The sequence below is a fragment of the Ranitomeya imitator genome, chromosome 8 (genome assembly GCF_032444005.1).
Source record: "Ranitomeya imitator isolate aRanImi1 chromosome 8, aRanImi1.pri, whole genome shotgun sequence".
Lineage (NCBI taxonomy): Eukaryota > Metazoa > Chordata > Amphibia > Anura > Dendrobatidae > Ranitomeya > Ranitomeya imitator.
Window position 1 is genome coordinate 93,228,943 of NC_091289.1, and position 15,830 is coordinate 93,244,772.

Sequence of the window (15,830 nt, forward strand, 5' to 3'; positions counted from 1 at the left end):
AACCACAGAGGAAACACAGAGAAGGGAAGAGTAGGAATAAACTAGGAAGGAAAACAGGTTAAACATGCAACCAAAACTGCAGACACCAATCTCTGTAAATAAACCTCCAACACCAACACTACGCTCCTTCAACCTCCAGCAAGGCAGTAGAACTGATCACTGACAATAGCTGAAGTCAGGACTGGGTCTATATAGAGGATCAGATTACAGAATCCACTTCAGCTGAGAGAGACCCAGCTCTCAGAAACTCAGCAATAAGGTTAACTCCTGCACTGCTGGCACAAAGCAGCCAGGTCAGAATATAGGTGAAGAGCTTCTGTTCACTGTGTGTGAACGAGGCCCAGAGCGCTGCAGTTCTCTGGAACCTCTCTGTCGCGGTAGCCCCGTGACACCACATTTTCAATAGGGTTGATGATGCAAACGGTCACACCTAGTGAGGGTGATATCTGCCACTGCAGGTCCCCCATTGATATCTTTGAACTACAAGATTATTTATAAGAGATCCCACTCTCCAATACTTATCACGAGATTCCCCTGATGAACCCCCTCTATTGGGGAGGAAACGCTTAGGGAAAAAAGACATACATTTCTTGAGAGGTGGTGGGTACCCCAAACAGCACATATTTGGGGACTGTCCTTGTCAGGACGTGAGCAATGCAGGGGCACGACAGGGAAGAATAGATATCCTCTTCCCCCTGCTATTTATACAAGTAGGTACATATCTCTGCTCCTGTTCATGATGGATTCGATATGGGACAACAAAACTTGGTGAGACCAAACCAATTTTAAATTGAGCACGCGCACTTTGTTATTTGGTTTGTTTTTGTGTCATATGGATGGTCCAGGATTCATTTTTATGGTTTCTAATAAATGTTATATTTTATTGATATGTAGATAGGACCCTCAGAGCTGGATTACCCTATGTCCACCTTGCCCAATCACAGAGGGGGCGAGATTCTTTCTCACCTTTCTGCGCTCCCCGCCATCTTTCTGTGGCTTCATATCCGGTATGGTCATTAAAATGGCCGCCAGCTGCAGCTGTTCCAGGATATTCTGCTCTGTGACAGGCCACACGCTGATGTCACACAGCAGTAACATTGAAAGGCCACAGCCTATCAAAGGCTGCAGGAGTCAGCGTGCGTCCTCTGATAGGCTGGCAGCCATTTAACTTAACTGCTCTGTGACGTCAATGCACGGCCTGTTGCAGAGCGCCCTGTCACAGCTGCAGCCGGCATTCATCTTGATGTGCGTCGTCACCAGGGCTGGCTCCAGGTTTTCGTTGGCCCTGTGCATGATGCACAGATAAGAAATACAGGTATAGTACAGTATATGGGCATTAATTACAGCGCTGACTCCCTCTGCGACACATACCGGCCATTTACAATCATGCCGGACACCGTTTCACAAACCTGGTTACGCCTCCATGCGTATCCTGAGGAGCCCATGCAGCGCCCCATACCTATAACAGGGTTCACTGCATCACAAGTGATACACAGAAGGAGAAACATCTGTTACTTGCTGCTTTTGTGACTTTATTTGTGCAATGTGAAGAAGCCTCCTGTCTTTCCATTTTTTTAAACGTTCCTTTTATTTACAGAACAACAAATGGAGTTCCGTCCACAGGGTTGGCCTCTGCCACGTCCCGACCATATTCATCATGTTGTGGAGGATTTTCTTACTGACTGGACTGGCCCTAACTCTCATATGCTCCCATTACGTCGCTTCCTTGAAAACTGTTTGCAAAAAGACCTTAGAACTTTCTATGCAGGTAATCCATATTTATGAGAAAAAGGTTCAGAAACTAGCCCACCTCCTTGGTCCTAGGCATGCAGGAGCAGGGAAATTAAGTGACCACGTGTGTAAACAGTAAAAAAAAAAAAGTGGAATTTTCCTCTTTTTATCCAATCCATATTTATACATAAAGTTGTTTTTTTATTATTATAACATATGGTCCTTTTTTATAAAAATGGTGGCTAATTGTGACTAAAACATCTTATTTCTTAAAATTTCCAGACAATATTTAATCAAAAGCTAAAAGAGAATCTGTCACCAGAATAATTCAGTCCAATCTGCAGACATCACGTTATACAGCAGGAGGAGCTGAGCAGAATGATGCATAGTTTTGTGAGTAAGGATTCAGTATAACTTGTGTTTTAATCATTTACACCTCTGCTCTTTCAGTGATTGACAGCGACCTCTCTATGTACACTAATACAAGAACCTGTCAGTCACTGATCGGACAACCAACAGGTCCAAAAATCACATAAAGAGCAGAGGATTGAATAATTAAAACAAGTTATACTGACTCTTTTCTCACAAAACTGTATATCAATTTATATCAATCTTCTAATCCCATTGCTCTATAAAATGATGTCTCCAGATTGGATGGCATTTTCATGGTGACATGTGCTCTCTAACTAGTAATTGTACAGATGTGTTTTATCAATGAACTGATTTACACCAGAGTGATCCCTAAAAGAATGAATGAAAAATTTCTGCAATCTTAGTTGTAACTAGAATACAGTGCCTTGTGATGGCTTCCCACTGTCATACTACAAAAAATTTTCGGATCTACTCCTTCCACAATTGACTTACTTGTTTAACTCCTTTCTTGCAGGAATACCCCCAACAAGACAGACTTTAGAAGCACACATATCTGTTATTCCCAAAGAGGGGAGAGATGGCGGTCAGTGCAGCAACTATCGCCCAATATCCCTATTGAACTCTGATCTAAAACTCTGGGCTAAAATTCTTGCATCCAGGATAAATAGTGTCCTTGAATCCCTGATACACCCTGACCAAGTGGGTTTTGTCAGAGGACGTGAAGGGAAGGACAACACATTAAAAATCCTTTTAGCCATCTCACACGCTAGACGCTCCGGAACCCCGTTGGCTCTGTTATCGACTGACGCCGAAAAGGCTTTTGACAGAGTCAGTTGGCACTACATGGTATGCACTCTAAAGAAGTTTAACTTCCCACAACCTCTTATTGATGCCATCATGACTCTGTATTCAACTCCAACTGCTAGAGTTAGAGTCAACGGGCTGCTTTCGGACCCATTCAAGATAGGAAATGGGACCAGACAGGGCTGCCCTCTCTCCCCTACACTCTTTGTGTTAGTTATGGAGACACTAATACAGAAAATAAGACAGGAAGAGTCAATAAGGGGTCTAACCGTGGATAGCACAGAATTTAAAACGGCTGCTTTCGCAGACGACCTTATGATCTTGATCTCAAATCCTAAATCTGCATTCCCCTCTATTTTGAAACTTCTCGAGGAGTTCGGGGTCGTCTCAAACTTCAAAGTAAATATGCACAATTCAGAAGTCATGAACGTCTCACTACCAGACGAGGTTGCCTTATATCTCAAAAAGTCTACCCCATTCAAATGGCTTACAGATAAATTGAAATATCTAGGTGTCTTTCTCACTGCAAACCCTTCTACACTTTACAAACACAATTTTGAACCCCTCCTGGTCAATCTCCAAACACTCATAAAAACCTATGACTTACCATACATTTCATGGATTGGGAGAATAAACATAATTAAATCGTACATCCTCCCAAGGATATTCTATCATATGAACATGATTCCTATACCCCTTCCCAAAACTTTCTTCACAGCAATCAATAACATTGTCAAAGGGTATGTTTGGAGGGGCAAAAGACCTAGACTCCCATTCAAAATCATCACACTCCCGAGAAAGAAGGGGGGTCTAGGACTTCCACATTTTGAGACTTACTACCGGGCGATGCATTTGGCCAGGTGGATATATCTGGCCAAACCTGGATTATCCCAAAAAACATCTAACCTTGAAATTTTGCTACTGGGAAGAGGGGCTGAAAAATACCTCTGGACCTCAGCCGTTCCCCCGCAAAACTCCCTTGAAGACATAACTAGCAACACACTATCCATTAGGAGGAAACTGATCCCAAACAGCTGGCCATATTGTCTCTTTCTGGATAACATGCCTCTGGGGGTAATACCTTGGCTTATCGAACCAAAATATATAGACGCATTTGATCTCTGGGACTCTTTACCGAATCTCCCAATCTCCCATCTGCTTTCAAATCAAATAAACTGTATAAATAGTTGGCCATGTGAGGCCAAGAAGCGTCCCCGAGACTTCTTGCAAGTACACCATGTTCAACATATCATATCCAAACTGAGATCAAACATTCAAAATAAACCAGATTGGCTCTGGCTTGAGGTTATACTAAAACTCAATCCTACACCCCCTAAGTTAATATCCAAACTATACCATAACTTAATTTCCCCAAACATTAATTTTAAACCCTTATACCTTTCCTCTTGGGAGTCTGAGCTAAACATATCTCTCTCCAATAGGGAATCAGATCAAGTATTAGGACACTCACATGGGTTCTCAAGATGTGTCCTGTTACAGGAGAATGCATTTAAACTCACTTCCAGATGATATAGAACCCCTGAGTCGCTCTATCACCTGGGCCTCTCTGACTCTCCTCTTTGTTGGAGATGTATGAAGTCAAAGGGCTCGTTATCACACATATTCTGGTCATGCCCAGCTATCACAAATTTCTGGAAAGACGTCTTTGACCGACTCCGCCAATTGGGATTAATAACTCACAACCTAACACCCCAAGAAGCTCTATTGTCACTTCCCACGAAGTCATACAAGCCGAAAAAACATGACCTTCTTCCTCTCCTAGTAGCCGCAGCCAAACACCTAATCTCCTTGAACTGGAGACAAAAAAAAACCCCTCATATTGATGAATGGACCAAAAAAGTCCAAGATATCTGTAGGATGGAGGAACTGTCCAGCTGGGATTCTCACTCACACGATAAATTCTTTCGGACTTGGTTGCCATGGCAAATGTTAAATAGCCCTCCCTCACTGCCTTCCACTAGCCATTCTTCTTAACTACAACAATTTTGTTCCCCTGAGAACTCATTAAATTCACTGACAATGCACTGTGATGGACCCGGACACTACTCACTCACCTAGCTATATTAGTATCACCTAATATTTTCCATTGCACTCGTTTACAGATGGTCGAATTTATCTATCTGATCTCTGCTGTTTTCAGCCTATTTGTACCCGCCATCCACAAACGAAGGATTTGTATTTAGAAATTTCTACTTCGACCTCTTTCTCCCTCCGGTACCTTTCCCCCCCCCCCCCCCTTCCTTTACAGTTTTTACAGTTTTTTCTCTACAGATAGTATTGCTCTCGGTTCACATGTTTAAGTGCTTTCCATTTTCTTGTAACATCTCGGGTTGCATAACCCGAATATTGTGACTCAAACTCGCCGATAGCATTTTATACAAATAACCAAAGAAATGGTCACCTTCGATGAATAATATGCATTTGTATGGTACTACTTATCACATTCAGAAGTTTGTAACATTATGTCTCAGATTCATGTGTACCACTTTGTTCTTCATGTATTTTGAAAATTTGAAAAAAAAAAAAAAAATAGAATACAGTGCCTTGTGAAAGTATTCAGCTCCCTGGAACTTTACAACCTTTTCCCACATATCATGCTTCAAACATAAAGATACCAAATGTAAATTTTTGGTGAAGAATCAACAACAAGTGGAACACAATTTTGAAGTTTAACAAAATTTATTGGTTATTTTACATTTAGGTGGAAATTCAAAAGCTGAAAAGTGGGGCGTGCAATATTATTCCGCCCCTTTACTTTCAGTGCTGCAAACTCACTCCAGATCAAGCCTCCGTATAAATGCAACTGCTCTGTGATAGTCTCAGGGTTCTGTTTGAATCACAGAGAGCATCATGAAGACCAAGGAACACAACAGGCAGGTTCTTGATACTATTGTGGAGAAGTTTAAAGCCGGATTAGGATACAAAATGATTTCCAAAACTTTAAACATCCCAAGGAGCTCAGTGAAGCGATCATATTGAAATGGAAGGAGTATCATACCACTGCAAATCTTCCAAGAGCCAGCCGTCCCTCTAAACTTTCATCTCAAACAAGGAGAAGACTGATCAGAGATGCAGCCACGAGGCCCCTGATCACTCTGGATGAACTGCAGCTGAGAAGGGACAGTCTGTCCATAGGACAACAATCAGTCGTACACTGCACAAATCTGGCCTTTATGGAAGAGTGGCAAGAAGAAAGCTATTTCTCAATGTTACCCATAAAAAGTGTAATTTAATGCTTGCAACAAGCCACCTGGGTGACACACCAAACATGTGGAAGAAGGTGCTCTGGTCATATGAAACCAAAATCGAACTTTTTGGCTACAATGCCAAACATATTGTTTGTCTTGTTGGAAGACAAATCTCCGTCCCAGTCTCAGGTCTTTTGCAGACTCCAACAGGTTTTCTTCAAGAATGGTCCTGTATTTTGCTCCATCCATCTTCCCATCAATTTTAACCATCTTCCCTGTCCCTGCTGAAGAAAAGCAGGCCAAAACCACGATGCTGTCACCACCATGTTTGACAGTGGGGATGGTGTGTTGAGGGTGATGAGCTGTGTTGCCTTTACGCCAAACATATCCTTTTGCATTGTTGCCAAAAAGTTTGATTTTGGTTTCATCTGACCAGAGCACCTTCTTCCACATGTTTGGTGTGTCTCCCAGGTGGTTTGTTGCAAACTTTAAACAACACTTGTTTTGTATATGTTTTAGAAATGGCTTTCTTCTTGCCACTCTTCCATAAAGGCCAGATTTGTGCAGTGTACGACTGATTGTTGTCCTATGGACAGACTGTCCCACCTCAGCTGTAGATCTCTGCAGTTCACCCAGAGTGATCATGGGCCTCTTGGCTGCATCTCTGATCAGTCTTCTCCTTGTTTGAGACAAAAGTTTAGAAGGATAGCCAGGTCTTGGTAGATTTGCAGTGGTATGATACTCCTTCCATTTCAATATGATCACTTGCACAGTGCTCCTTAGGATGTTTAAAGTTTTGGAAATCATTTTGTATCCTCCCTTCTCCCCTCTCCCATGAATAACTCTGAGGCTCTACTGACATTTCTTACCCACTCCAAACCATCCAATACCTCCATGCAGCACTCAAAACGTTCATACAAATCAACCCACCACCTGCTCTGTTTTTTCTTTTTTTTTCTAGTTGCAGGCGACATCTCCCCCAACCCTGGGCCTCCCTCCACCAGCATGCATTACTCTCCTCAAGCTACATTTAGAAACCCTGCTAATCTTATTAACATTCAGTGCATGCCTTCTCCTATCGCTTTCCACTGTGCTCTCTGGAATGCACTGTCTGTGTGTAATAAACTAACTTACATTCACGATTTCTTCCTCTCTAATTCCCTTAACCTTCTAACTATTACAGAAACCTGGATCCAGCATTCAAACACCACCGTCGCTGCCGCTCTCTCGTTTGGTGGGCTGAAATTTTCACATACCGTCAGACCTGAGAACAGACAGGGTGGAGGTGTTGGTTTGCTCCTTTCATCACAATGTGCTTTCCAGGTCATCCCCCCGGTTCCCTCACTTACATTTCCTTCCTTTGAAGTCCACGCCATCAGACACTTTAAGCCCTTCTCCTTGCGAGTGGCAGGTGTTTATCACCCTCCAGGCTCCTTCTGACAGTTTCTAGACCACTTTGCCACCTGGCTTACTCACTTTCTATCCTGTGACATCCCCGCCCTCATCATGCGAGACTTTAACATCCCCACCAGTGATCCCCTCTCCCAATCTGCCTCTCATCTTCTTTCTCTAACTTCTTTATTCAGCCTCTCACAGTTTACTAATTCTCCAACACATGAGGACGGGAATACTCTGGATCTGGTTTTCTCCCATCCCGGCTCACTGCACGACTTTACTAACTCCCTTCTCACGCTCTCGGACCACAACCTTCTTTCCTTCTCTGTCAAGAATTGTCTCCTCATCCGGAACACCTCCACTTACCACAATTATCGGAATACACGTACCATTAATACCCAGCAGCTTATGGACAATCTACACACATCTTTAGCCCCCATCTCCTCCCTCTCCTGTCCAGACTTAGCATTGTCACACTTCAGTAATACACTGAAGAATGCCCTAGATGAAGCAGCACCTTCTACACGCAGAAAGACCCGATACAGACAGCGGCCACCCTGTCACACTATGCAAACACGCTTTCTTCAGCGTTGCTCAAGGTGTGCAGAGCGGTAGTGGAGAAAATCTCTCTTAGCAGAAGACTTCATCCAGTATAAGTTCATGCTCAAAACCTATAACTCTGCCCTTCATCTGGCCAAACAATCCTACTTCACCACCCTCATCACCTCACTATCCAGCAACCCAAAACGACTTTTTGAAATCTTAAACTCCTAAAGTACAGGCCCCCATCACCAACCTCAACGGTGAGGATCTGGCCACTTATTCCATAGAAAAAAAATCAACCACATCCATCAGGATATCTCAGCCAAATCTCCTCAGTGCCTGGATCCCCTTCCCTGCCGCACTTCAAGCTCACTAGACATCTTTGAGCCTGTTTCAGAAGAAGAAGTTTCCAAGCTCCTCGCTTCTGCTCGGCCTACAACCTGCAACAGTGACCTTATTCCTTCACATCTCCTGCAGTCTCTCTCACCAGTGGTCACCACTCACCTGACTAAAATATTTAACCTCTCTCTTTCTTCAGGTATCTTTCCCTCCTCATTTAAACATGCAATCATAACCCCTTTACTTAAAAAGCCATCCCTAGCCCAGAACTGCACTGCTAACTACAGACCTGTCTCTAAACTTTCCTTCATCTCTAACCTCCTGGAACGCTTGGTACACTCCCGTCTAATCCGCTATCTCTCGAACAACTCTTCTCGACCCCTTACAATCTGGTTTCCGCTCTTTACACTCCACTGAAACTGCCCTCACTAAAGTCTCTAATGATCTAATAACAGCTAAATCCAAAGGTCATTGCTCCCTACTGATTCTCCTGGATCTCTCTGCCGCATTTGACACTGTGGATCACCAGCTCCTCCTCACTATGCTCCACTCTATGCTCCTCAAGGACACAGCCCTCTCCTGGTTCTCCTCCTACCTCGCTGACTGCTCCTTCACTGTATCTTTTGCCAGCTCCTCTTCCTTTCCTCATCCCCTTACTATCGGGTTTCCACAGGGCTCAGTCCTAGGCCCCCTCCTCTTCTCTCTATACACTGCCCCTATTGGACAAACAATCAGCATATTTGGGTTCCACTATCATCTCTATGCTGACGACACCCAATTATACACTTCTTCCCCTGACATCACCCCTACTCTAATTCAAAATACCAAGGATTGTCTGTCTGCTGTGTCTAACATCATGTTCTCCCACTATCTGAAACTAAATCTCTCCAAAACAGAACTTCTTGTGTTTCTCCCTTCTACTAACCTCACTCTACCCAACATCGAAATTACCCTGGAGGGTTCAACCATAACTCCCAAGCAGCATGCCTGCTGTATCGGGGTCATATTCGACACCGAACTTTCCTTTACTCTCTATATCCGATCACTCACTCGCTCTTGTCACCTGCATCAAACATCTCCAGAATCTGACCTTTTCTCACCTTTGAAACTGCTAAGGCTACTTTCACACATCAGGTTTTCGCTGTCAGGCTCAATCCGGCTAAATTTCAAAAAAACGGATTGTTTTCCCAATAGACTTGTATTAGTGCGGATTGCGTCGGAGGACATTGCGTTTCGTCCATTTTTCGCCGGATCCGGAGAATCTGCTGTTTCCGGTTTCTGGAAAAAACATCCATAGCAATGTTTTTTGTCTCTGGCAAAAAAGCCAGAAGCGCCGGATCCGAAAAATGACAGATTCCAGCGCCAGATTCCATTTTTTTTTAAACTGAGCATGCTCCAAATTTTTTTTATCAAATAATCTAGATATGCTAGCCGGATCCGTCGAAAAAACAGATCCATCGCATCAGTTTTTCACAATCTGCGCCGGATCCGGTTTTTCCAACATTCACCGGATTGTGCCTGATGCAAAAAACCTGATGTGTGAAAGTAGCCTAAAGGTACCGTCACACTAAGCGACGCTGCAGCGATACCGACAACGATGTTGATCGCTGCAGCGTCACTGTTTGGTCGCTGGAGAGCTGTCATACAGACAGCTCTCCAGCGACTAACGATGCCGAAAGTCCCCGGGTAACCAGGGTAAACATCGGGTTACTAAGCGCAGGGCCGTGCTTAGTAACCCGATGTTTACCCTGGTTACCAGCGTAAAAGTTAAAAAAACAAACACTACATACTTACCTTCCGCTGTCTGTCCTCCGGCGTTCTGCTTTCCTCTGCACTGTGAAAGCACAGCGGCCGGAAAGCAGAGCGGTGACCTCACCGCTGTGCTTTCCGGCTGGCCGGCGCTGACACAGGATGCAGGAGGAGTGCAGAGAAGCACAGCGCCGGAGGACAGACACCGGAATGTAAGTATGTAGTGTTTGTTTTTTTTACTTTTACGCTGGTAACCAGGGTAAACATCGGTTACTAAGCGCGGCCCTGCGCTTAGTAACCCGATGTTTACCCTGGTTACCAGTGAAGACATCGCTGGATCGGCGTCACACACGCCGATTCAGCGATGTCTGCAGGGAGTCCAGCGACGAAATAAAGTTCTGGACTTTCTGCAGCGACCAATGATGTCACAGCAGGATCCAGATCGCTGCTGCGTGTCAAACTGAACGATATCGCTAGCCAGGACGCTGCAACGTCACGGATCGCTAGCGATATCGTTCAGTGTGACGGTACCTTTAGACTCTTACTGTCAATCTTATTCATTCTCGTCTGGACTACTGAAACTCTCTTCTGATCGGTCTCCCTCTTACCAAACTTTATCCTCTCCAATCCATCTTGAATGCGGCAGCCAGGGTCATATTTCTGTCCAGCCGCTTCACCGATGCCTCCATCATGTGCCAGTGAATTACACTGGCTACCCATTCGCTACAGGGTCCAGTATAAACTCATCTCTCTCACCCACAAAGCTCTCCACAGTTCTGCACCGCCTTAGATCTCCTCTCTCATCTCTGTCTATCGCCCCACAAGTGCCATCCATTCTACAAATGACCTAAGATTAACATCCCAGTAATCCGAACCACACTTCTCCGTCTCCAAGACTTTTCTTGTGCTGTGCCAGCTCTCTGGAATGCACTTCCCCAGACGATCAAACTGATACCGAGCCCTGACCTATTCAAGCGCGCTTTAAAAACCCATCTCTTCAAACAAGCCTACCACATCAACTACTCAGTAAACTAACTTTGCCCCTCCTTCCAAATATTATTCTGAATCTGCACCCTGCTATGCATCTGTCTCCACACCCTCCATGCACATGATAACTGCACTTGTTACTTGACTATTGCATTTAAACACACGGGCTGATGACCGGATCATGCAGCTTTATATGAAAATCCCTATTCATTATAATTGCCAGACCTGAAATAACAAGCACTTTTCACCTATTGTGTCCCCCCATTTCCTTGTAGATTTTAAGCTTGCGTGCAGGGACCTCACCCCTAATGTCACTGTTTAAATTGTCTTAACTTGTATTGAATTTGTTGTCTGTACATGTCCCCGCTTAAAGGGGTTGTCCACTACTTTCAATTAACCCCCAATGTATCCTCCCGGGCCTCTAATGAATTTTGCAAATACCTTATGTTGCCGTTTTCACCTGTGAGCAGCCGCCGGCATAGCGCCGAGTCCGGGTCACGTGACCCCCAGGCTGCAGCCGCCCCTAATTTCCGCCGACGTCACGTCAATTTCCAGACTCTGGAAATTCACGTGACGTCAGCAGCAGGCGTGACCCAGCCTCCACAGACAGCGGTCACTCATCAAGAGTGACTGGGCTGTGGGGCGGTCTGCTCTGCTGGCTGTGCTGGAATGTGCAGCCGGTGCCGGCATCTACATGCGGCGGGGGGGGGGGTCTGCACGGTGGGTCTGCGGCTGGCGCTGGGATCTCCAGACGGTGCTGGGATGTGCGGATGGGGCAGGGGGGTCTGCGGGGTTGTGCGGTGGGGTCATTGGTGTGTGTGTCTCTGTGTGCAGGCATCGTCCGATGGGACAACAAGTCCTATTGGGCTATGCCTGCTACAGTGACAGTGAGTGACACATTAGCCAATGATGGGACAGTAGTAGTAGTCCCAACACTCCAAAAGAAGATGAACAGCGCTCCAACCGGGTGTAGTAGTATCAAAAAAGATTTATTTCACCATGAAGCAGCAACGTTTCGACCAGAAACCTGGTCTTTTTCAAGCATACACAAAGATACAAAATGCCGGCTTAAATGGTGTGGATACCACGCAGAGCACCAATCACCATCCGGCCACTAATTGCTCATAAAAATATAACATATAATACAGATCAGACAAATACAAAGTCCATATAGATTGACATAAAATCACCCACATCATAGATAATTATGAAAACTTTACAAAATACAACAATGGTGCAATGTTTATCTTCCGTCGAGCAAATCAGAATCCAGCGTTGTCGTATCCATGGTTACAAACCACCAATGTAATTGCTCCTATAGCTATCCTCCTAGCGAATCCGGATCATCCATGGAGTTGGCGCCGAAAGATAGAACCAGCCTATCCCACTTCCATATATATCAGGAGATGACCCAAGCAACAAATCGGACAACCACTTACATAGTACGTCCATACCTGCATCATAACCCTGCGTCGTCCACCTATCGAACCACAGGGTCGCAGAGTTCCCAGCAACCGCCTGGTGAGAGCGCCTGCACGTCATGGCATAAGACCACCCCCATCACGTGACCGCAGGATGAGTCCACCCAGCGACGCCGCGCCTGTCACTATCCCAGAGCGGAAACCACCGCAGGAGTGCGCAGGCGCACCACCGCTGGGAACAGCCCGCATCACCGCTGGGAACAGCCCGCATCACATGACGCGACACGGGCAGGCCCAACGATGACGTGACCGCCACACCCCCACAGCGTTAACCACACAACAGGAGCGTAGGCGCGCCACACCCGAACCACCCAAGCCACATGACCGCGACGTGGGCATGTCAGGAGCACACGCGCACAAACCAATAACGGGCCTGCGAGACCACGTCCACAATAGGTTACCAAGGTGACCTGAAAGACACTATTGAAAATGGTATAAACCACATCAATAAATCAAAAAATCAGGGAGCCCTGATATGACCTGGTGGTCAGGACAATAATGGACCTGGTGGTTAAGAGCACACGGAATGACCTGATAGTTACTGATAATAAAGGACGAGCTCTGGGACTTGGGAACTCTGCTGACCGCAATCCCTAATCCTATCAAACACACTCGAAATAGCCGTGGATTGCGCCTAACGCTCCCTATGCAACTCGGCACAGCCTAAGGAACTAGCTAGCCCTGAAGATAGAAAAATAAAGCCTACCTTGCCTCAGAGAAATTTCCCAAAGGAAAAGGCAGCCCCCCACATATAATGACTGTGAGTAAAGATGAAAATACAAACACAGAGATGAAATAGATTTAGCAAAGTGAGGCCCGACTTACTGAACAGACCGAGGATAGGAAAGGTTACTTTGCGGTCAGCACAAAAACCTACAAAAAGACCATGCAGAGGGCGCAAAAAAGACCCTCCGCACCGACTCACGGTGCGGAGGCGCTCCCTCTGCGTCCCAGAGCTTCCAGCAAGCAAGACAACAATAAAAATAGCAAGCTGGACAGAAAAATAGCAAACCAAAGAAATACAAGCTGGAACTTAGCTTCTGCTGGGAAGACAGGTCACAAGAACGATCCAGGAGTGAACTAGACCAATACTGGAACATTGACAGGTGGCATGGAGCAAAGATCTAAGTGAAGTTAAATAGAGCAGCCAGCTAACGAATTAACTTCGTCACCTGTGGAAGGAAACTCAGAAACACCCACCAGAGGAAGTCCATGGACAGAACCAGCCGAAGTACCATTCATGACCACAGGAGGGAGCCCGACAACAGAATTCACAACAGAGCCCATACAGCTGGCAATAATGAATATAGCATATTACTCAAGACATACGATTATGATGGGGCAGTCAGGAGACAAATGGGTAAACGGCAAATATGCCATATCATTACTTGAATCTTTATCATACCAGACGCACAAATGGTATTTTCCAAGGATCTCCAACAACTGTCACATCAATCACCTATGTCAGGAAAAAACAAAACAACAAGTGAAAATACATGCAATAAAAACATAACAATGCATTAAAACTAAAACCCTGATGATGTTACTATTTCGAAGAGGGGAATAGAATTATCTGGGGATACATGCCTGCAGGTTAAAGTCCAAATTTAGACCCCTCGGTTGTAATGTCCCCAATGTATAAATCCATCTCATTTCCTTCTTTCTGAGTAATAATAATCTATCATCTCCCCTTCTTAAGGCCGGAACACTGTCAATTACCCCCTAAAGCGTAGTTGATTAACCGAGTGTTTATTATCCACAAAATGCTTAGGGATTGTTAAATCGGTGAGTCCTGTCCGAATCGTGCTTTTGTGTTTACTGACTCGGGCCCGCACTTCCATTGTGGTCTCCCCCACATACACCAACCCACACGGGCACGTAATCATGTAAACAACAAAGCTTGAGGAACAGGTATAACGTTCTTTCAAAAAAATCTTCTTACCCGTATGAGGGTGATAAAAAGAAACTCTCCTTTGAGCATATTGTTACAACTGGCACAACCCAGGCATGGAAAATGTCCAAACCGGGGTGTGCTCAAAGTCTTCTGGATTGAAATTTTAGATGTCCCAATATCCGATTTGACTAGACTATCACCTAAATTGCGTCCACTCCTGTACGACATTATGGGATAATATTTAAATGCTGGTATCAATGGTAAACCACGTTGTAGACCCAACCAATGTTTTTTTAAATCCTGTCCACTTGGTTGCTGGCCAAATTGTAAGTCGACACAAATGGGATCCGCTCACAAGAGCGTTTAAGGGAACTCGATTTACGGATTGATTCTCATGACAGGTTACGGGCTTTTTGGCTAAATCTGCCCAACTCTTTCTTTGGATAACCCCTGTTTACAAATTTAAGACACATCTCCTCAAGCCTCTGGTCAACCACGGTGTCATCCGAGACTATCCTCCGCACCCTCAGGAGTTGACTCCATGGTAGGGAGTTAACCATTCTCCGTGGGTGGTTACTGTCAAAAAGCAGCAGGCCATTTCTTTCAGTTTCCTTTACAAAGATGTCTGTCCTTAATTTGTTACCCTCCTTGTATACAAGGGTATCCAAGAATTGGAGACGGGTAGTGGAATGTGTTAAAGTAAATTGTAATTCCACATACACCCCATTGAGATATTCATGAAACGCAGCTAACTCTGTCAAGGACCCATCCCAAATCAAAAAAATATCATCAATGTAACGCCACCAGGCTCTGACATGGCGACAGAGGTTGGAACTGTACACGTACCTGTCCTCAAATACCGCCATATAGATGTTAGCATATGTGGGGGCCACATTGGACCCCATGGCGGTACCTCTCAACTGCAGAAAGAACTCATCCCCAAAGAGGAAATAATTCCTCCTGAAGATGAACTCTAACAGCGGGGTCCATGGCCTGGGCAAAATCTGTCACGCCCTACAAATGTGTCTATCGGGTGGACCCACTGGACCGCAAATACAGCGGTTACTGATACCAGGAAGGGAGAACCAGACCAGGAAAGCAGGTTCAAACGCTTTATTGTTCAGTAATACAAACACTAGGGGAGACACCCCAAAGGAAGGCCACAGGGCCACAACACCAGGAAGCCTCTAAGGGGACCAAGGCTTGGAGTGACCCCTATACAGGGATTTCCCCTAGACCACCAATAGAGGGTCCGATGAGGCAGACACCTGTGTTAAACCGACCTAGGAGGTAGGAAGAAAAGAATAAACAAAACAGGGCTGAATG

At 45.2% G+C, this 15,830-nt stretch overlaps 1 protein-coding gene across 6 annotated transcripts in view; it reads left to right on the forward strand.

Annotated features, from left to right (window-relative positions):
- The window catches only part of FOXRED2 (FAD dependent oxidoreductase domain containing 2), a 746,176-nt gene that overhangs the window by 646,198 nt on the left and 84,148 nt on the right, over positions 1-15,830 (forward strand). For all 6 annotated transcript variants that reach the window (XM_069737156.1, XM_069737158.1, XM_069737162.1 and 3 more), the window contains one exon: positions 1,598-1,768. In XM_069737156.1, the coding sequence (XP_069593257.1) occupies positions 1,598-1,768 (171 nt within the window). The remainder of the gene's footprint in view (positions 1-1,597; positions 1,769-15,830) is intronic.